General features: G+C 34.6%; 1 protein-coding gene across 1 annotated transcript in view; it reads right to left on the reverse strand.

The window, feature by feature from the left end:
- Positions 1 to 23,532, reverse strand: part of Galntl6 (polypeptide N-acetylgalactosaminyltransferase like 6) — a 1,066,425-nt gene that overhangs the window by 722,401 nt on the left and 320,492 nt on the right. The window contains 1 exon segment of the mRNA XM_028889258.2: positions 4,826 to 4,934. Within this exon segment, the coding sequence (XP_028745091.1) occupies positions 4,826 to 4,934 (109 nt within the window).

Here is a 23,532-nt window from a genome sequence, read left to right on the forward strand (position 1 = left end):
ATGGGTAGACAATTTTAATATTTAGAATTTCCTGAATTCCAATTTATATTAAATCATTAACATGTCTATGGTGGTATTTTATTTGTACTGCAATGTGATTTTAATTGTATATTAATAAATAAAGTTGCCCGGGGGTCAGAGCTATTAGAGCCATAGCAAGAGTGAGGTGGTGGTGGCACACGCCTTTAATCTCAATACCAAAGAAGAACTGGAAGTCTCTCCAGATAGGCAGTGATGAGTCAGTCATGTGTTTGGGTTTACAACTAATGAGAAGGCAGAACAGAAAGACTATATAAAGACAAACATACAGGATGTAGGTCACTTTCGGCGAGTTAGGAGCACCGCAGGAAGAAGGGTAAGGTTTTAGCTTTGAGCTCTGACTTCTTGGCTTTCTTCTTTACATTGGTCCTGTGTTTCTTATTTAATAAGATGGTTAGTTACATCTACACATGTCTATATGCCAGGTATAATGTTCATAATGTTTTCAAAATATGTAAAAATCTATATAATATCAGTTTTGTAAGGTTTATACTTAAAAACTTGAGAATTAACTTACAAGGTTTTCTGAATCTCAGCTAATATGCATGACTTAACCTAAGGTGGACAATTTGGCAACTATTAATTATGTTCTAATTTATTAGCCAATTTTATGATCCAATTTTTAAGACTGTACATACATTCTCTTCATGTCCATCAGAAGTAATACAATGAAAGAATAGTGACACATAATTGTAAAATATAAGAAAATCACTGAATTGCTTAATAACAAGTTAGTAATTACTATAAAGATTCTATATATGAACTACTAAATTAATATGACAGGGATTTTTATTTATTGAATGGGATTAAGAACTCCAAAAGACAGCACAAAAATATAGAAATTTAATTTGTACTAGTCAACACAGATAAATGGACGAAACAAACTTCCACTAAACACTATCGAAATTTGAACACACATTCAGCAAAAACATAAATAATTGCCAGTCAGCTAAAATATAAATAATTGCTAGATTCTTATGTTCTTCTATATGAAAATGAACACGTGGATTTAGGTCTTAAATGCACAGGATAAAATTCTCAAGCTTTTAAAAAGTGTTACAGTGCATCAACATTGGCATGACCTATCCTTAGGAAATTGTCAGTCTACAGGTGTGGAGTTTAAACCTCCAAGCAAAGCACTAGAAGAGATGCAGAGGTTTCAGGCCAGGACCTCACAGTGAGAATAAAAAATAGAACAGAAAAGCGAAAGCAGGAAAAGGGGAAGGAAAGATGGAAGGGAGAAAGGTGGAAAAGGGGAGGGAGGAAGGGAGAGATTGAAAGAATTTAACCAAGTTATAATAAAGAACTATATCATAACCTACACATGCAAAGATGTTCTGAAAAGTTTGCGAAATATGAGATAATACATTTCACTACATTAGCCACCAAAGTACATTATCCAAAACAAAATGATGGCTCTGTATAGATTCCTAAGGAACATCAGCACTGTATAGATTAATAAGGAATGGAATGGAAAAATAAAAATCAACTTAGAAATTACCAAGAATTTTCCCTGATTAGAAGAAAAAGAGCTTATAATCACAAGAGACTAATCTCATTAAAATGGATAATATGCAAATTGTAGTGATTATGTATAAATTCCATTACAATTAATTGGGGAACTACTACCACAGGATGAAGTGCTTACTGGGACATGCAGCAATGGGAATTCAATCCATTATTCACTGAAGGGAAACTGCCTACAAATTTTGGAGAACAATTTTCTATGGCTAATGATATGGCTTCTTCAAACATACAAGTATATTATTTGATATATTCTTCAGAAAATATTGTCTCTAGCTCAAGACCATACAAAAGTGTTTATAGAAGGAGTACACATAATAACTAAAACTTTGAAAACATCCAAATGACCACAAAGAGAATATTCTAGAAAATTAACAGTAATGAATAAACTGGTTTTACACACTGACATAGATTAACTTAATAATAATAGTAAGTGGGGAGCAAAAGTCATTGTGTATGATTAAACTTTAAATAAATTCAAACACAAGCAAACACAGCAGAATGTGCTTAAGGGCAAATACACAGGTGGTAATAACTATGGAGAAAAGTAAGGGGTAAGTGTGAAATTTCAGTCTTAGAGGAGACACAATGGCACATGTGGCCTGGATATGGTACATACAGATGTTTATTTAATTTTGAGAATCTAGTCATGTGTGTCTGAATGATTGAAAATGTTTTCATTTAGGATATATTTATATATTCCCCCAGAGATCCATTAAACAGCCTCAACATTAGTCACTTTTAAAAAATTATCACAGCTAATTTGTATTGAAAATGGGCTACATTGTCAGGTTGTTTGAATGCCCGTTGATCCATATAGAGATAAACCACAAAATAGGTGGTATGAAGCAGAAATAATGGGAAAGTGCTAAATTTTGTATACAAAATTTGTTTGCACAAACTGGAGGTATAACCATTCATGTAAAATTAATTAACATGATTTAATATTTACAGTTTTGGAGTCTGGAATGTTGACCCAGCAATTAAGAGTGCAAGCTGCTCTTCCAGAAAACCTTAATTTAGTGACCACCACCAATGTCCAGTAACTCGCAAATATCTGTGCTACAGCCCCATGTTCTCTGATGCCCTCTTCTGACATGCTTGGGTACTGCACTCATACACACACACACACACACACACACACACACACACACACACACACGCGCGCGCGCACACACACACAAATAAAAAATAAATTTTAAATATAATTAGTTATTATTAGCTCACACCTAGATAACTGTTTACTTTACATAGTATTTATTTATTAATTAGTTAGTCATTATTGAATTTCTGCAAAGTAGAATAGCAAAGAAACAATTGATTTGCTATGTATATAGTTCACAAATGGAAAAGCTAGAATTTTAACCCACCTGTGTCGTTATCCGCTAGATCTGTCATTACTCCACATTAAAATATTACATTACTTTTGGTGTTAGGAACTGGTACAGGAAGATTGAGAAGAACTGCATCTTATCTAGCTCTTCATGGTGTAAGCTAATTGATATTCATTATGTTAAGGAGACTTAAAGACTCAATGTTCCATAAACTTTGGCTAATATCTACCAAAATTATTCTGAGATTCAGCAATATGCTTAGTACTAAACCTCCATTCAACATTTTTGATGACTTTATTATTATTATTTTGTTACAGATTCAGTTGACAAGGTTCAGTAAATGTCTCCAAAAAACCTTTTGTGTTCTGAAGCATAAGGAACAGATGGTCATATTAATACAGGTGGACTGAAGCTGACAGAAATAAGGGATGAGAGGATTTACAGGTGAAGCAGGTGGTGAGGAGAACAGTTTTGTGATTTTTTTCCTTGGCTCATGGTCAATGGAGGAGGGGGAAGAGGATATCTCCAAGAGATCGATTCTCTTAAAACAGAAATTATCGTTGGAACAAGTTGCTTTTGTGGAATAGAGAGGTGGGTTATGCTTGATAAAAAAAAGAAAAGAATGTGAGAAAAGAGTGAAAGGAGCTATAATTAGATCAGCTCTACCTGACATAGAACAGCCCTCTACAATGTCAGGACAATGTAACACTCTCGCCGCAATTATCCTGAAGGGATGGGTTTGTAGAAGGCTGACCAGGATGACCTCATACTGGGTAGTCATAGCTATGCTTCTGACTTGACCCAGATGCAGTACCTCACTGCTGTTCAAATATCTTTCCAAACAGCAGTTACCCTATTTCTGTGACTCCCTCACTGTGAAAGAGCAAAGTCACTTTGGCTGAGTGAGAGAATGAGGACTGCCTGGTATGTGCCATCCCCTTCCATGGATTTCTACTGATGCGTTTTGCTGAATTTTTAATTGCAAAACTGCATATTTTTTTCAATCTTTTTTACAAGGACTTTTCCTGTAATTTCTTTCTGTTAGCTGTATCACCTGGCTAGAATGCTACATAAATTCAAACCTAGTCAGTTCTATTGAACTGTTAGTTCAAGTATCACCAACTTCAGATTTCCAGATGCTATAGTTTATGCAATTGTTACAGCCAGTTAAAATGCCTAAAACTTGTGGCATGACCGAGTTGCTTTGCATTGCCATTTAGATATAATTTACCCTAGTGTGTGAATCTGGCTCCTGTTTACCAGGTCATGTCTCACTGATAAATCCCAAGAGCACCCATAGAGTTATTTTCAGGGCTTGGAAATACAAGATAATATAGATGTGATAATTTTCAATGACCTTTTCTGCAGCCAACGGGAGGCCATTCATTATTTGTCTTGTCTACACAATTCCAAGACATTTTGTTGCTGTGGGATAATGTTTTGTACACTTGTTTAATAAAATGCTGATTGGCCAGTAGCTAGGCAGGAAGTATAGGTGGGATAAGCAGACAAGGAGAATTTTGGCAAGAGGAAGACTGAGTCAGGAGATGTCAGCCTGCCATCCAGGGAGCAGCATGTAATAGCAAATAGGTAAAGTCACAGAACATGCGGCAACATATAGATTAACCAAAATGGGCTGAGTTTAAGTGTAAGAGCTAGTCAGTGGTAAGCCTGAGCTAATGGCCAAGCAATTATAATTAATACAAACTTCTGGTGATTATTTTGTAAGAGGTCACGGGACTGCAGGGTCAGACTGGGATACAGGAAATCTTCTGGCTACATTTCATTTCTGCCCATTGTTGATCCCCAGTGTTCCCATAAGACAGACAACCTTACTGCATGCAGAAGAAAAACTGACATGAGAGCCTTAGGGCAACAATGAAACCCAGAAGTAAAAGCAGCACTTTGTCTTACTCTGAAGTCCATACCTGAGCGCAAAGCGTCCTTCTGAATGCTTTCGTAATCATGCCAGTCTTTTCTTCTCAGACCATCTGTCCATGAGTAGAATTGCCCATCTCCCAGGCCCAGTGGAAACGTCTGTGGGAAAGAAAAGCATTCAAGCATGAAAAAGGAGGTATTTTCTTCTGCATGGTTGGTAAACACAGCACGGCACATAACAGGCAGTGCAAGAATATTTGTTATTTAAATGGCTCTCCTGAGTATTTTGAGATGAAAACCATTGCGACTGACTGAAAATATTCACATTCTGAACCCCCTTTTATAACATTTAAAATGTGAAATACCCCTCCCACGGCCCCATATCATTAAACATTTTATTTGATCTAGAGACTTCGTTGAGTACAGCTTTTCCTTCCTAGTTGTTTCCATTTGCTTAATGTGTAGATATTGACCTGCTGAGTTAATTTTGTTTGTGACTGATAAAGTTATATTTGTGTTGGTCAAAAGTATTTGAATGGTGTTTTAATAATATTAATAACTGTTCACTGAATGCTCACTATGAGATTGGTACTATAATAAATGCTTGACATACAAAGCTTTTAAGTCCTAATAGCAATCTTAGTGACAAATCTCCATTTTTCTGGAAATTAGACCGAATCCAAGAGATTAGATCAACTTTATTGAAAGCACTATGCCCACACCAAAGATTGAACCCATTCTTTGAAGACTGACCTTGTGTCCTTAATTGACACCAAAGTACTGTATTCTATCTGATTCTAGTAAAGTACAGTTTGTGTTTATTCTGAAGGTTCAAATGAGCACCCAGACTTCAACTGTAGTCAGGACACATATCTTATATGTCCCCCAAACACAATGTGTTTTGATGTCACCTTGGATATATCCCTAGCTTACATTGTTAGAATCACGTTATTTCATAAATTATGTTCATGGTTTAGAATAAGAAACAAAAATTACTTTGAAAGAAATTTATCTTTACAATCATAGTGTTCACATAAATAGGTTATACATTAAATAAAGAAGCAAATTATGCAAAGTAGGAAAAGTCAATTTGTTGAAAGATGAATAAATTCAATTTCATATATTTCCCTGAGAGCATTTCCAAAGCAAACAGAATATCTTATCTCTTAGTTTTAGATGTCGTTTCCATTGTACATACTTCTTTACCATTACTGTATCTTTATAGCTTAGAGAATAATACAGTGTTTTGAAGGGATAGAAATAAAATATAATGCTTAAAAAAGAACAAGAGGGCTTAAGTCAGAGAAAAGATTTTCCTATTTAGATGACAAGTTTACATGGTTCAGATTTTTTTGTAAAAGTATAGGTCGTTGTGGTAGCAAACAGGAAAAGACATAGAAGAAAGAGAATGATGAGTACTCTTCAAATAGTAAGAGGAATGAAGATGAAAAGAATGAATATAGGGAAAAAAGAATAGTAAAGTAGAAGAGGGGTAACTATATGAGGATTGATAACCACCACTTAAAATTACACTAGCAAAATCCAGCTAGACATCATAAGGAACTGAATTTAAAGTATACATCTTGTGTGTTATATCAGCCTTGTATTTATTTATAGTGAACAATATAAAAAAATCTATATTTTTATAGATAATAGTTATTTTAAAAAAACAGCTTGCAGATGAACAGATTTGACACAATACTTGGAAATATTTTTGTGAAACACAAACTCTCTCTAGTTACTTAGCATGCTGCATTCCCCTTGCTTTGGTATATTTAAGATAGAGAACTCATTGTAATTCTTAATTCAGATTTATTGAACACAGAGAGCTGATCTTTATTTTCTCCTCAAAAGAAAGGACATAAAAGAGACCAATACATCTGGAAAACCAATAGTTGGATTGTCATGAACTTATCATAAATGGAAAGAGAAAAAAAAAATCTTGTAAGACAGCCTAAGGATTTGAGGACAAAATTTCAATAACACCTAAGAACAAGAAGCATCAGTTATTCCTGAGAGTGAGTTTAGACGTGATTAAAAGATTGGCATCTTTTATACAGGGAAGCTAAATAGGGTTTCTATCTCCACCTGCAGCAAGGAGATTTCTGAGGTCCACCCACTCTTCTCATCTACCCACAGATGACAAAATCTGTTCTTAGCTGGATGTCTTCATGTACTGAAAAATTAGGTTTTATGTCAGTCTGTCTAAAAACCATTACTAACCTACCTGCTCTTTTCCACTGTACTTCCAGAATGCTGTCAGCTCAGGGATAGAACCAAAGATACAGAAATCCCTGCATGAAGCTAGAATCATAAGGAAGAGACGTGACACTGGATCCTGTCATACACCCAGTACTTATGAGAGATTCCCTCACCAGCAAACTCTTTACACACAGTGCTTAATGTTACTATTCACTTTATTTGTTTTGTTAGTATGGATATAGAGCCAAGAGTTGCCAGACTCCTGAGAGAAATGGTAACAGGTAATTTGAAAGTCTAAAGATATTGCAAACTTGAGAGTACACACAAACAATACATGCTTAATAAAGTAAAAATTTAATTCTGTTAACGCTTTACAGAAAGCTCTTCCTTAAAACATGAATGTCAGAAAGAAAATTTAGACCCTTGGAAAGGATGTTGGAAAAGTAATGATATGCAAGAAAAGAATAATTATAGGAGAGTTTGGGAAATGAGTGTCAATGGGTTTAAGAACTAGGAAGAAAACAAATGCCAACAGAGATAAAAGGATACAGCAGTAAAGGAGGAGAGACCCTCCACTTATAATCAGACATGGAAGATGGAAGCTGCTCCCAAAGAGGACTTCTTTGTGAAAATAAAACCTAAACCAAAGAGATGAAATTATCTCTTTCTTTTCTAAAAACATGGGAAAGAATTAGGCTTTTTAAAAGAGATTGAGATTAATTATTAATGTGTATATAAAAACAACTGGGCCTGGGCATGTTGGTTCATGCCTGAATTCCCAGCACTAGGGAAGCTGCAGGAGAAATATCACAAATTTCAAATGAGCGCAGTGTATATCCAGTGGAACAGTAGCCTCCAACAAATTTCAAATTAAGAAAAAAAAAAGAGAGAGAGAGAAAAAAAACAGGCTAGCAAGACAGCTCAGCGGGTAAAGTGAGAGTCACAAAAGCCTAAGGACCTAAGTCTTTATCCCAAACACCCACTTAAAAGGGCAGGAATGGGGACATGTAACTGTAATCCTAGAGTCAGAGTAAGAAGTTCAATTACTCCAGACCACTGGCCTGATGCGGTACTCTAAACAGTGGGCTTCAGGTTTAGTGACAGACCCTGTCTCAACATATAAGATAAGATAACCCTGTCTAAAGGAAGATGCGAGGCATTGACATGTATAAGCCCACCATGCTGCGTAGCATTTTCCTACTAAATGGCGTGCTCCATCTTGGAGGGAAAACCCTTCAGACTCTCAAATTCTAAATGGAGTCTCCTTAAGACTCAGGAAATACAAAACTCAAGAGTATCAGGAAGTCCCCAAAACATACTGGAAGCCTAAGACCTTACCTTTCTTGAGGTTGCATAAAAATTAAGAGGGCTGAAAAGGACTCTCAAGTCTTTGGAGATGCTTACAAGTTTTTCAGCGAATTCCAAGGCTCTAGGTTTTGTGATTTCTATTTGAAGTGGGCTAGACTTTTAGTGATACACTTGTCTTTGAGTTGTCAGTGTTCTCTAAGTAATCTCTCATTCACACTCCTGTATGTAACACAGTCACACAATAAACTCATCGGTTTATCAAGCTGGGCTTTGCTGTGATTGTTACTTTGATCTGTCTCTGGTTCCCTCTCTGGAGTAAATAGACATTTGTTCATGTCTCCCAAGTAATAGTGTCATCTCAAACCCTACCAAAAAAATAAAAATAAAAGTAAATAAAGCTGAGGATGACGACATGCTTTAATACAAGTACGTATGAGGCTGAGGCAGGAAGATCCAGAGTTGGAGGCTAGCCTGGGCTACATAGTAAGTTCAAGGCAAGCCTGTGATATATACTGGTATCTTCTAGCAAAACACAACAACAACAAAAATCAAAAACCCTAATGAAGTAGGAAAACTGGGCCAGTAAATTAGGCCTGAAGAGAAAGATTGTACAAAAGAGCAGGATTTTATGCACTATTTGATCTTGCATGAATATTCTAACCGGATAAGTTGCTAACTAAAATCAATGGCATAAATATACTAAGAGGAAATAAGTAGATGAAGCTATTTAAAAATATATTTTTATCTAATAGTAAATTAGTAAATAAAACTAATATCACAAGACAAAATTATCAAAGGCTAGTAATATTCATGTTACCTACAAATTTGAAGCATAAAGCAAAATAAAGATAATAAAGGTTAATTTAAAAAGATAAATAAAGGTTAACATACTCATTCCAGAAATCAGAGCTTGCAAGGAAGAAGGCAGGGTGAGGGAATTGCTGGTTAACATTACAGATACAGAAATTATTGTATAATTACAGTCAAAGGTTGTCTCTGGCAGTAGTTTTCCCTAAAAACAAACATCTTGAATACTGTATTCATTTCTTATGTGTCCTTAAGCATGGTCTGTGCTCTTGTAAGGTCAGCTGGCATAGTAAGAATGTTTTATGATGGAGGAGGTACCATGCTGACATGAAACATCTGATACTATGTCTTAACACATGATGTCTGAAGATTTTTGTCTTAGCACTTCTTCTATCTACATCACAGCTTCTCATCAACCAGCAGCACACATGGTTAGAAATACAGCCCACCAGTCCTGACTCCTGTCTATTAATAAAGGAAACTGGGTAGAAGAGAAGGACTGATATCTTGTTTTCAGGTTGATTCTTGGGATGACCAGAGTGTCCAATGTGGGAGAGTGACACAATTATCAGAGCAGAAGTTAAACTCATTAGGAGACCAAGTGCCACAATTTATGGAATAGTCTCCTCACTGATGGCCCATAAGATTGCATATTATTGCATCCTTCCTACCTGACACAATGTTGGGTGAAAGAACCTAAATCAATCTGAGTGCATTTGTATAGAAGTAACAATTCTGAAAGCATAACCACCCAGTAAATGACCCATTAGTGATCTGACCTTTCCCCTCACAGAGCAAGCTCCAGCACTTGAGTCCCCTTGCTGCTCTGCTGCTTTTCACGTTCTAAGTCCTCACATGATTATAGAAATGCCGACCCATTATCTACAACCATGTAAGGTAAGATAAATATAAAAAGAATTGTGCCTTCATGAGTCATCTTTTTCAGACCCATCAGTAGGTCAACTATTTATATGTGAGAACCCTTTGATATTTGCTTTGTGCTTTGTGAATATTCTATTCATAATTATGCTGTTACATATGATTAACTACAAAAATACCAAGAAAAAGAGAAACAATGCATTAACTAGAAACCATATACAATAGTTAGAGCTTGAACACACAATCTATTAAAAATTAATGCACTTTTGAATGGGTCAAGAGAAAGTTTCTAGGGGTGAAGCATTGCCTATATGCAATGTATTACCAGAGACGGCAAGCTCAAACGTGGGGTGAGTTCATGATACATTAGTGGGATACACTGTTCTAGGGACTGATATGCTTGAGGACTACCTTGTTATACGGGAAACTACCTTGTTTTAAAAGCTCTTCTAAGAACTTCCACTGTAAAACAAAACAAAACATAACAAAACAAAACAAAACAACTTTTGAATAAAAAGAAGATACTCTTTGCCATTTCTGTTAGAGAAAGCTTATTTATCACAGTTCAAAAGTGGTGACATTAAGAAAATATATTTTATATCATGTGAAAGAACATTTTTTAGGCATTCTAAAAGCTATCATATGTTTTATTAATCAATAAATTGACTTATTTCACAATAAATTACATGGAACCACTTTATCTTTTCTTTGGAAAACATTCTGATCTAGTAGAAGGATTCTGGATCCAGAAAAACAGGATATAACCCATGGTTTCTGATGATAGACTGGAAGTCTGTAATTCCTGTTAATCCCTTAGTAAGCTGGCATGGACTTAGTCTAATAAAATCAGTACCTCCTGCATCTACATGAAAACATTTTTTAAGCAGTGAATCAGAGTAACTATGCAGCATTGGTTTATCATAAAACAATGTACTAATATCAATTTTTAACATCTCAGTTTTTTTTATTGAATGTTTGCTTAATATTCCAGGCTTTTGAAAGTTTTAGTGCAATTGCAGAAACAAAGATTATATAAGTCATATAAATCATATCTTATGCAGAATGAGATATGCTAATATAAATACTAATTTGATATAGTGATATATATGAATTCTTACACTGGATCTGATTAAGTTTCTTGCACATTAAAAGTAACTTTCATCTTCCCTTAGAAAATTAGACACTATAGAAAAACAATATTGTGCATGGGAAAATAGATAACCATCTTTTATTATATATAATTACAACATTATAAGCAATGAATGTTGAGCAAAGGTTCAGAAATGTTATATTTACACACTAATAATGTTATAAAGAATAAGTAACTAACATCAGGAAGACTAGAATTTTAACCAAGTACATCTGCCTTTAAATCACCTGAATACAAAGAAAAACACAACAAACAGAGATTTTTGTTTTTCTCCATTATCCAAACTTTATTATGTAAAATTATTCAGACAAGAGTTAGGAAACAATGTGAGGCAAATAAACAAAATCATAGTTGGGATTTTGAACTCCATGCATTGTGCTTTAGGGGGCATTGAAGTTACGTGGATCATAGAAATGAAAACATTATTTTTGTTATTGCTGTGAAGTCCCTTTCTTTCCTCTGTTGTAAGTGAATGGGAGAGTCTTCAGTATGTCTTGAAAGATCTACAGAGAGTTTCTGATCTCTGTACACCCACAGAACATATGTATCAGTTAGTACCTGGCATAAAATCATTTTTAGTATATAAAACCAATTTGCTCTTTAAATTTTGCATAACTTCTCAAATGTGTCACCGGTAATATGATCCCAGGAAACAGAAAATAAAATAAGCATTGAGAAGTTATGAAATTCTGAAATTAACCCTCTTGACTTCATCTATCGTCAACTGTAACAGGGTCAAGACCTAGGTGTGTGACTCAGGGAGGGAAACTCACTAGACTGTGCCCTTTGTATTTTTATATCATAAGCTTTCTCTATGGAAACTGAAAATACGAATGGTTATGTAAAAATACTGATGACAAACTTTTAGCTAACTCAAGTGTTTGTAAAGCATATTGTGCTGGATCACATCATTAGGATGAATCAAAGCGACAATTGCTAACTTGAAACCCTTTCCCAGATTTATGCTATGGCTTTGCACGTGACTCTTCCTTTAACCTTCCTCAGAAATGGAGTGTGTCATTGTCAGCCTTTCGGCCTTCACCAAGTACACCAAGACCTCGAACTTGCAAATTTTCCTCTTAAATTTTCATTAGTTTCTGAACTCTTAAGGATCCGGAGTGATTTTTCTTGTAAGATGACTGCCAAGGTAATATCAACTCTCCAGCATCATTACAGAAAGTGAAACAAAGAAAGGATAGATTTATTCAAAATCAAAATTGTCAGGAGGCAGTCTGAGAGATAATAACTTGTAATAGTGCTGGTTTGATTTGGGGATTAAAGGCTCATCAACTGAATGTCTTGATAATTCCAGATTAGATTGTTCTCAACAACAGGCAGGTATGCAGAACACACAAATGAAATTTTATAAAATTTTTTCATATAATACTAATGACCTTTATTATATATGTTAGCTTATGGGGTTAGTTTTTTAAAGGCTTCTAAAATATTTATATTGTTTTAATAATGAATGTTTTTTTTCATTATTTTCAATGTCTACAAGGATGTAATATTATGAATCATAATTTGGAAGCCTTGATAACTCTTCACTACTTTTGCAACTGTCCTGAAACTATTTTTTAAATTATATATTCCTTCTCTGGTCTCCAAGAAAGTTAAACATTATATTTTTACAGGCAAAAATCAGGATACCCCTACTTTTATGATTTCTTGGGATGTTTGTGAAAAATTTCCAAAGATATCTTCATGTTTAGTTAGCTGGAAAGGAAAAAAAAAAACATATGTTAACGAATATATAAAATAATAATATTCCAAATCTTAAGTTCTTTACTATGAGCATAGTTAAGTTTCTTTCAGCTAACAGGAGTTTCTGTAAGTAACTAGAGAGATCTGCAGAAAGCTATGCTTACAGTAAGAACATTGATCAGATTGAATTTGTTGGTTATTACAAAGCCAACCTTGAGAGAATTTGGAGGAAGGGGAAAATATGATCCAAAATATAGTGTGAGAAAAGAAACTCAAAGTGCATATGACTATCTTCCCTAGTTTAAGGAGGGTTAACATCACAGCTGTCGTATTAATCGAATAGCCATAGTCTGTTTGCAACTATGTGAGGTTCAGGAGAGCTGTGGTAATGACCCTCAAAGTTAGTATAGTTTTCATTTTCATTTTTAGCAACAGAAAGATATTGAGCATCAGGGAAGCCCTCCCTGCCTGCCTGCTCCGCTGCCTACCTTGGGGACATGTTGAGGAGATCCTCATCTTACAAAGATGATAAGAAGACTGAGAATTTTCCCAGGATCTAGGCATTTTCATTGTAACTCCTAAGGGAAAATTTAAAGGAGAGGAAAAAGAAAGAGAAAAGAAGACAGGATGATTAGCTTGGAAATGAAAGTTGTCACCAAGGAAATATAAAAACAATGAAAGATCGTGTTTTTTAAAAAAAACAAAACATTATATTAACCTTCAGAAATCACCTGTCCCCCTCTTGATGGCAGATCCACACACTTGCAGTTCTCTGGAGTTTTAAGCCTGGGTTTCATGACCCCCTGAATTTTTCTTCAGAAGGACATTGGGCGGTGCCTCTAGAATTCCACCCTATTAATTCGTCAGGAAAAACATAGCATCCTCAGGTGTTTCGGCATCAATATTATCTTAAACTGTGCTTCTTTTTCCTTATTAATCTGAGCTCAGCACAGAAAAATGAAAGGAGAATTTGAGAGGAGAAGCAATAACCTTTGATTGTGGTAGATATGACTAAAAGAAACAATGAAGGAAAAGAATGCCAGCCCTTCCAACTTGTATGGCACCAAGTATTCTAAATAGGTGCTAACAAAATAAATAGTATGATAACAATAGACTCAATGACACCATGCTAATGAAATTAGTTTACAACTTAGGAATGATTAAACGACAGTATGCGTGCATTATCTTTTATAACTCTAAAATGTCATTTTAAAATATGCTTTGTCTCGCGTTACCATTGTTGTGAAAGCTAACATCTTCATCATCACTCCAGTCAAATGAGTGCAGACATCAATGTCACCTCAGCTCCATCTCTAATGATATTTTCTACGTTTAGATTTGTAAGAATTTTAAATGGCTTTTATAGTGATACTGAATTCGTGATGGAAGGGAAGAATGAATAAAAGTGAAACATGCAAATTTCATTTTTAAAAGACTCATAAATATATTCCTCGGCTTATCTGTCATAATAGCTGTGTTAGTGCAGAAAGCACATTCATCTTTGGGAAATTTAGTGGAAAAAATACACATTATAAATCACCAGAAATTTAGCAAGCATTTTTTTTTTTAATTTTAAGGACTGTAACAACCTGAAACATTAAATAGATCACTCATGAGTCAACCATTATGTCATTTTCTGCTTCTGTCACCAATATGAATTTGTATATGTATGTGCATATTTATATATTGGAGACAGGTTCTGCAGCCAAGCTGGATTTTGACTCTCAATTTCCCTGCCTCAAACTCTGGATTGCTCTAATTATTTACCACAGTGCTCATTTTTTCCACTACTAACATTTTAATATTGGCATAATTTTAAAACCCATCATTCAACTTGTCAATCTAATGGTGTTCACCAAATGTCTCCTCTGGTACTAAAGACACAACTGAGACCCAAGCAATACGTATCTCTCAGAGACATGACATTCCAAGAAAAGAGACATCCTCTCAACTAATATTAACTAATCACCTCTCTTGTAATTAATATTGTTCTTCATGCTTAGAATTTATTAGTGACTAAAACAAATAAAAATTCATATTATGTAAATGTGATATTAAAATAAATAGTTCTCTAAATAAAATTACCTTTAAAGAGCTCCTTTATACTTTAAAGTATTGTAGAAGGAGAGAGTTCTATTATCTGAAGAATAACTAATTTTATTTTCATAAGACAGAGTAGAGAGAGTTCTTATTAGAAAATTTCATGTATTGGAGGAGTGGTTCTCAACCTGGGCATTGAACGACACTTTCACAGGGGTCACCTAAGATCACCTGGGTAGCAAATATTCACATTATGACTCATAACAGTAGCAAAATTATAGTTATGAAAATATAATTTTATGGTTGGGGGGTCACTGCAACATGAAGAACTTAAGGGGTTACATCATTAGAAAGAATGAGAACCACTGTATTAGAGGAATGAGCAGTACAGTAGTATATAGTAATATTTGCCCTTTAAATTTTACTTCAAAAAACACACAGGATATTGTACTTAAGCCAGATACCTGTTCTTATGTAGTACATCACACACTTTTCATGAAGGACCAAAATATAATGAATATAAAATAAGTTTGTTTTTAATGCTATTAGCAATCCGAAATAAGACGAAGTTTGTCTACAATACTCCAGGGAAAGAAATAATCTTCCGTTCCTTAAATACCAAACGATAAAATGTCAAGACTTGACAAGTATAAGAAAAATGACTTTAAATCTAAATCTAAAAAGGGTCTTGGACCGTGACTTTCAGAGCTAATTATTTCAAAAACCAATGAAGATGTTTTCTAAACTCTTAATTTAGAGGGTCTTGTTCGACAAATTGTAGACATGAAAGACAATAGATCATTGTCTTTTCCTGGTATCTACTCTGCACTCTGAAAATAATTTACTTACGGGAAAGCAATTTCAATTATTATATTTATAGCTTGCAGTTTAAAGTTGTTAATGAAAACTAAATTTAAAACACTCCATTTTATAGAACTTGGATATTGTACTGAATGACATACAATTTTGAAAAAGATTTATCACCATTCAGTTTTATAACAAACTTATAATGATCTTCACAGTATCTGTCATTTCTGTTAGAGCCAATAATTACAAAATAATGCATTTTATTGTACTTAAGATCTTTAAAAAGTTATCAGTGAGAAAGCTACTTCATATTAATGCTAGGCCTTGATTGATGATGAGTTTTTTTTTTTTTTACAACTTTCCAAATGTAGTAATTTTACACAAGATACTCAAACATTATTTTTAAACAGGCTTTGTGCTAGATGGTTTGTGTGAGTTGTAGTCTACTGCAAATATTTTATGGTTTTTGTGAGCAAGATGAATTAAAAGCAATTTGACTTGAGATATTCCAACAGGTAATGAATTTAGAAAATGCATTCCTCTATTAAACAAAGTAACATCTGTAATAAGTAGCATAGTCATAAGGCATAATAATTTTTCATTTATCGCCGGGCAGTGGTGGCGCACACCTTTAATCCCAGCACTCGGGAGGCAGAGGCAGGCGAATCTCTGTGAGTTCGAGGTCAGCCTGGTCTACCAAGTGAGTTCCAGGAAAGGCACAAAGCTACACAAAGAAACCCTGTCTCGAAAAACCAAAAAAAAAAAAAAAAAAAAAAAAAAAAAAAAATTCATTTATCTAAATATTATCTCTTTAAATATATTTAAATATATTCATTTATCTAAATATTATCTATAAGGTACAAGAGTAAATGGCCATGGCCTATTTGCTAATTCTGTTTTTTTTTAATTAAGAACAAATTTTCATTCATTTTACACACCAATCAAAGATCACCCTCTTCTCTCCTCCCATACCCCCAGCCTCCTCCTCCCAACCCATCCCCTAATCCCCCCAGTCAAGAAGACAAGGCCTCCCATGGGGAGGAGCATCCAGTAGAGGCAAGTCCAAGCCCTTCCCCCTGCCTCAAGGCTGCATGAGGTCTCCCATCATAGGTAGTGGGCCCCAAAAAGCCCCCTCATGCACCTGTGATGGATTCTGATCCTACCATCAGGGGGACCCCCTAGAGTATCAAGCTACACAACTGTTTCCCATGCAGAGGGCCTAGTCCAGTCCTATGCAGGCTCCACAGATGTTGATTCAACTTTCATGAGTTCCTTCTAGTTTGGTTTGGTCATCTCTGCAGATTTCCCCATCATGTTCTTGATGCACTTGCTCATAGAATCCCTCTTCTCTCTCTTTGACTGGACTCCTGGAGCTCTGCCTGGTGCTTGGCCCTGGATCTTATATATCATGCTTTCAGAACACAAAGTGATCTAACTAATATTTAAATACTAATTTAGATAAACTCTTTCATATGCACCATTTGCCATCTCAAGTATTTGAAGGGTGTTAAAGATCACACATTTTAGTGTTTACTTCTTGAAGAGAATAAAGATATGTTTCATTTAGTTGCAAGGAAAGGATGTGATTTGTTTGCCATGCCTTAAAATGTTACTATGACTACCACCAATACTACTACCATTAGCTTAGGAATCCAAATTGTGCTTCAGCCTTAAGTAGTTTAGAAGTCAGATTTATACTTTCAATAAGGGGAAAAAACTGGAAAAATTAGAAATCCATTTTTCTTTGATCCAAATGAGTAGTGAAGTCTGATGGAAACCGGTGCCTCCCACCCACCAAGAAATCTAGCAAACCTGAAAATCTGAGAATTAATAGCCAAGATCTTTTATGTTAGAGCAAAACATCAGGTAACATGACTGTAGGGAAAACAAAGGAGAGTTGTGTTTTTGATTGGTAGAAGCTCAATTTCTGCTAATATAAGAAATAATTAGAAAAAGCTAAAACTAGAACTTCAGGTTCAAAGAGTCTTTCTTTCTGAGTTTTATTTACCCAAAGGAGTAATTGGTCATCACTGAAAATGTAAGAAAGACCAGTTCCAGGGAAGATAGATGACTACAAATTGATTTTAGTGAAACATGCCTAGAGGCCTCCATAATGAAGACCAACTTAAAATGGAAAAGATTTAGAGTCTTAATCCACTTGGGGTTCTCTGACAATTTCAGTTTTCTCTACTCTTCCTGTCTCAAGAAAGGTTCAAGACAAAGGAGAAGAGGTCCTCACAAACTGCTGATAGGGATCACATTCTGTGGACAAAGACTGCAAAGAGACAGGTTTAATCCAAAATTTATATGATACTCTTTCAACCTGCAAATATCATATCAGCAGAACTCTGGTAGAGTGGTAGTGGATGGTAAGTGAAAGAGCTGAATCAAATAAGAAATAATCTGTGTGCAATAAAGTATTCTCGGCTAATTCCAAATAGAAAGACAAGACCAATATAGAGAGGCTGTGGGAAATTAAATCTCTGCGTGTCTCCAAGGGGTGGGGTTGGCGAGCAAGAGGAGTTATAAATGTTTAACAGAGACTAGTTCTCTCAGATTAGTATAAACTTTTATGCTAGAGAGGCCTATTTATATAAGTTCCTATTATCTGATACATTTTATTTGTCTTTCAAAAAAAGGTTACAAAATATTCTGAAAAGCAAATAAGCAAACAACACTACTATTTATAGGCAAATAAAGTAATGGAGCCATAATGTGACAGAACAGGAATTTTAGAATTACTTAGTGAATTAAAAGAGCCAATTTATATGTAAATGAAAAACAGACAATAGTACATCAGAAAAAGTGAGAAACACACACACAAAAATAAAGATGTAAGAGATTGAGAAAGAATTATAAGAGATGGCAGAAGGAAAATAAGGTAATAATGAAAACTTACTTTGGTGGCTCCATCCATAGATTTGATATTATTGAGAAAATAATCAACATACTTAAAACTATGTTATAAGAAAGTTCCTGACAAAAATATGAAGGGATAGTATAATGAGAAATACTATTCAAAAATCGTGCGAGGGAAAACTATTTGAAGCAAAAATCACTGCTTTTATTTTTCCATTAATAGGAGACACCAAACCAATGATCTAAGAATCAGGGAGAATCTCAAGCATGATAAACACAAGTAAAAGCAAACAAATAAACAAAAAAAAAACCACTAAATACAAGTATTTTATGTTCAAAATTCAGAAAGCAATTAATGAAAAGTATATCCTGAAATAAGCTGAAGTAGGGTTGTGGGAATTGGTACTACATTACCAAGATGTTAAGGCAATCATTTCTTATAAACTAGAAGTAAGAAGAGTCTCAGGGGCTGGGCAGTTGGTGGCGCTGGGTGGTTGGTGGAGCTCGCCTGTAATCCCAGCACTTGGGAGGCAGAGGCAGGTGGATCTCTGTGAGTTCACGGCCAGCCTGGGCTACCGAGTGAGTTCCAGGAAAGGCACAAAGCTACACAGAGAAACCCTGTCTTGAAAAACAAACAAACAAAAAAAAGAGGAGTCTCAAGTAGAATATTGAACTCAATAGCATAGAACTCTACATCTAGTGACACATTCCTTGGAAACGTTCAAATGAAATCCTAACAGAAATAAAAACATTCCATAATAATAATCAAAAGAGAGCCTATTACCTAAGTTAATTTCAGACAAATCAGATTTTGGGAGAAGGAAGTGTATTAGTTTAAAAATTGATGCTACATTAATGCTAGGTGTTGAAACATCTAAGAACACAAATAACTTTAATGCAAGTGTCTAACATCAGAGAATCAAGATGCATTATAAAAACACTGATATAATTTCATGACATAGAAACATCAGCTATTATAGCCAAAAACCTTACCTACCAGCACTGTTTTAACAGCTGATACACTAGATGGGCCCAAAATAGTTAAAAGTAGAACAGACATAAACAGATTAAGTTGGCATGGAAAGACAAAAACAAACAAACAAAACCCAAACCTTTTGAATAGATAACACTGACAGAGAAGAACAAAGCTGAAGAAATCACAATACATAGTTATCAAGTTTTAACACTAAAATTACCAAATGCCTGATATTGTGAAAGAACAATTTAGTTTAAATTAGTAAAACAGTAGATCCAGAAATGAAAATATGCGTACTAATCAACTGATCTTTGTTGAGCAAATGTAATTCAGTGGATAAGAAGTCTTTATAGCAAATTAATGTCTTTGGGCAGCAAGACAAGTCAATGTGAACATCTTGTCACAAATTTACATTTTTCATGAACATTAACCCAAAGAAAATAAAATACTGAAATATAAAAACCAAAGCAAGATTAAATCTTTGAAATGAAATTATAGAAAAGTATTTGCGCCTTTTGGTTGGGTAATAAGCTTTCACAAATGAAAGGACAAGTAAAGAAAGAAAAATAAAAGTTACTATGTCTTCAGTAAAATTAAAGCTATCTGTGATATCTGTGAATAAAGATATTCACAGGAGACAATGTCAGCAGAATAAAAAGTTGACCATAAGCCAAAACAAAATATTTTCAAAGTACACACCCTTTACCCAAAGAGAGCTCAGTTTAACAATTAGAAAACAGTGCATTTTGAACATAGACAAATGGCATGAACTCATGCCTCCTAAAAGTTGTATGAATTTAGTATTAATACACATAAACTTCATCATTCACATTTTCTTAACAATTATACACTTAAGTTTTATAAAGGCATCAGTAAAATGTCAAAATTCTCTAAGTGTCAATTCCTAATGAGAATGAATATATTCACTTTGGAAGGTAAAGTTGACAATTTCTACCAAAATGCAATGTAATATCATCTAGTCTAATCTTTTGCCCAACTAATTTGAAAACTTACTTCTATAAAACTATTTTATGCAAACATTTATAGCAAGTTTATTCACTGTCTTCCCGAAGTACAAGCAAAGAAGATGCCTTTCAAAATATAAATAAATAATCAGTGCAAAAATTGTATACAATGCAGATTATCCAGCGAAAAAGAGAACCAAAGTATCAAGGAACAACAATGGATTTTTTTTTGTTGTTGTTTTTTTGAGACAGGGTTTCTCTGTGTAGCTTTGTACCTTTCCTGGATCTCGCTCTGTAGACCAGGCGGGCCTCGAACTCACAAAGATCTGCCTGTCTCTGTTTCCCGAGTGCTGGGATTAAAAGCATGTGCCACCACTGCCCAGCATACAATGGATTTCTTAATTGCATATTCCTTGGTGGAAGAAGTTAGTTTGTAAAGGCAATCCTAAAGGATATTTTGGGGAAAGGAAAATTTATAATGATAAGGAAAGGAGATCAATGTCTGCCAGTTGTTAAATAAGGATTGGATAGATAATGTGAAAATATTTTTAAGATGATGAAATTATGAGGTGTAACACTGTAGCTGCTTGTAGGTAAAATATGAAATTTTCACAGTATGTTGAATTTTGCCATGCAAAGACCAAAACTAAAACACCAGTACCAGATAGGTCATCCTGGCTTTCTCCCTTATTTACAAACACATACTGGATGTTAGGTAGAATGTAATAAAAATTAAGTTTAACTATTATAACTGTATGAAATAGCCTTATTGAAGTGGGAATGATAAAAATGCTGATTTTAATAACTCTGGAAATGAATAGAGAAAAAATAATAAACAGAAATGTAACAATGCATTTGTTATGGACTGAATATTTGTGTCCTTCAAAAGTGCTTGTGCTGGAGCATAATACCCAATGGGATCATATTGAGAAATAGGGCCAGGGGCTCCATCCTCATGAGTGGGTCTAATGACTTTATGAAGGTGTAGTGGGTTTCCCTATTCTGCTGCCATTTGTGAACATAGCCCAAGACTCCTTGCAACAGAAATTCTCAGCAGATAGTGAATTTACTTGTACTTGAGGTGGACACTGAACAACAAATTTCTGTTGTCTGCACACTACCTAGAACAGTATAGTAAATGGGTGCTTCATGCTAGCAATTTAGAAAACTTATTTGTATATGCTAGTTGAGAAAATCATCACATAGGAGTGTAATTTAACCTTCTTGATGCTTTTATTGTTATTTATTGAAAAAATTTAAGTAGGAGAGTGGATCCAAATGTGGTGATGAAGTGTTTTAAGCTCAGTGTTGAACTGACATATAAGATCAGGAAGAAGCTAGAATTGCTTATCTATTAACGACTGGATTACAAAATATGAGTCTACTCACATTTAGGAGAATACAGTGACAGATGGTTGCATATAGACATATATGTGTGTATCTGTATATACATGTATATATACATAAAATCATGCATTTGCAAGTATATAGATATGTATATATGTCTATGTACATGTGAGTATACATATATGATATTATGGTTTAAAAATTATGTATCATGTGGAACATGCATTTGAAATTTGATTGCCATCGAAGTACTATTTGGCTGTTGGATTTTTTAAGAAATTAGCTTATTAAAATAAATTAATGAGGTGCTATAACTACATAATAGGAGTTAAGAGCACTGGTTACTCTTCCAGAGGGCCCAGGTTCAATCCCCAGTGTACCCACATGGAAGCTCACAATTGTCAGTTGCTCAGCCCCAGGTAATCTGACCTCCAAAGACACTGCACACATGTGGTACAGAGACATACAGGGCTGTAAAACACAAAATACCTATACACACCCAAAAATAAAATAAGAAGATAGAAAAGAGATCAATGCATTTCTTGCAGGAGCTGACAAGTGACTGTATGAGCAGGTTGCTTCAAAGCAAGATTTGCCTTAAGGCTTTGTCTTTTGCAAACTTAGATCCTTGCTCTTCTGCTTTCTACCATGAGTTAAGGCCACAAGAAGACTTAGAAACTATATAAAAGCCAATACTGTCTATGAACGTCAAAATAAAACTTTTATTTTTTTTTATGAAATACCAGTCTCAAGTACTATATTTTGGCCTCAGAAATAGACAAATACTCTTAGTAATATACACATGCATTTCTCTACTTCAGATGAGAGGACCAAGAAGCATGGACATTACATGACAATACACATACCTGGCTTTGCTTGAAAATATTATTTAAGAGTGGAGATAAAGACTGTTTAGTGAAAAGGAGTGGTTCTAAGATGAGCTAAAATATAGAAGAAGCCCTTAAAAGCATAAAAAAATGATCTAGCCAACAACGGACAAACCCAAGAACGAAAACAAATGCCTTTAATAACAAACAAGGAACACAAAAGGCAACCAATAGAGCTTTTGAAGACCTATTTATGAAATAATTTTGACAAAATTTTAAAAAAGAAAAAAATTTTTAAAAAGTAGCACTTGATCAAAACAAAAGACATTAAATAATATTCAGGAAATGGAACTGACTAAATGGATTGAGAAAAGACACATGTTCCTGGAAGAGGAATTCCAAATGATTCACAGGTATTCCACCCATATCCATTCATCCTGGATATTCAGCAGAGTGCGTGGGGCTAAAGCGTGGATAACTTCATAATGAAATGGAAAAATAATTTTCCTCAGTGGCCTTCTGCCTCAAAATCCATGTTCCAATCTAATCATGAAAGGGGAAAAAAATCCAAGTAAATCCTGATAGATAAATATTTTTTTAATTACCCAAGCAGTACTCCTCAAAACTGTCAAGGTCATTGATAGCAAGGAATGTCTGAGACTCTATCAGAACCAGGAGGAGCCTAAAGGGAAATGATGGCTAAAAGTTTTATGAACCCCTAGAAAGTATGATGATATCAAGATAAGAACTGAGGACAAGATTACAGGGTGGAGTCCAGTAAACACTGTTTCAATATTGCTTCAGTATTTGTAATAACAGCATCCTGATAATGTGAGCTACTAACAAAAGAAGAAGCTCTGCTTGAGGTTTCTGAAAGACCTGTACT

This window comes from Peromyscus leucopus, chromosome 17, assembly GCF_004664715.2.
Source record: "Peromyscus leucopus breed LL Stock chromosome 17, UCI_PerLeu_2.1, whole genome shotgun sequence".
NCBI lineage: Eukaryota > Metazoa > Chordata > Mammalia > Rodentia > Cricetidae > Peromyscus > Peromyscus leucopus.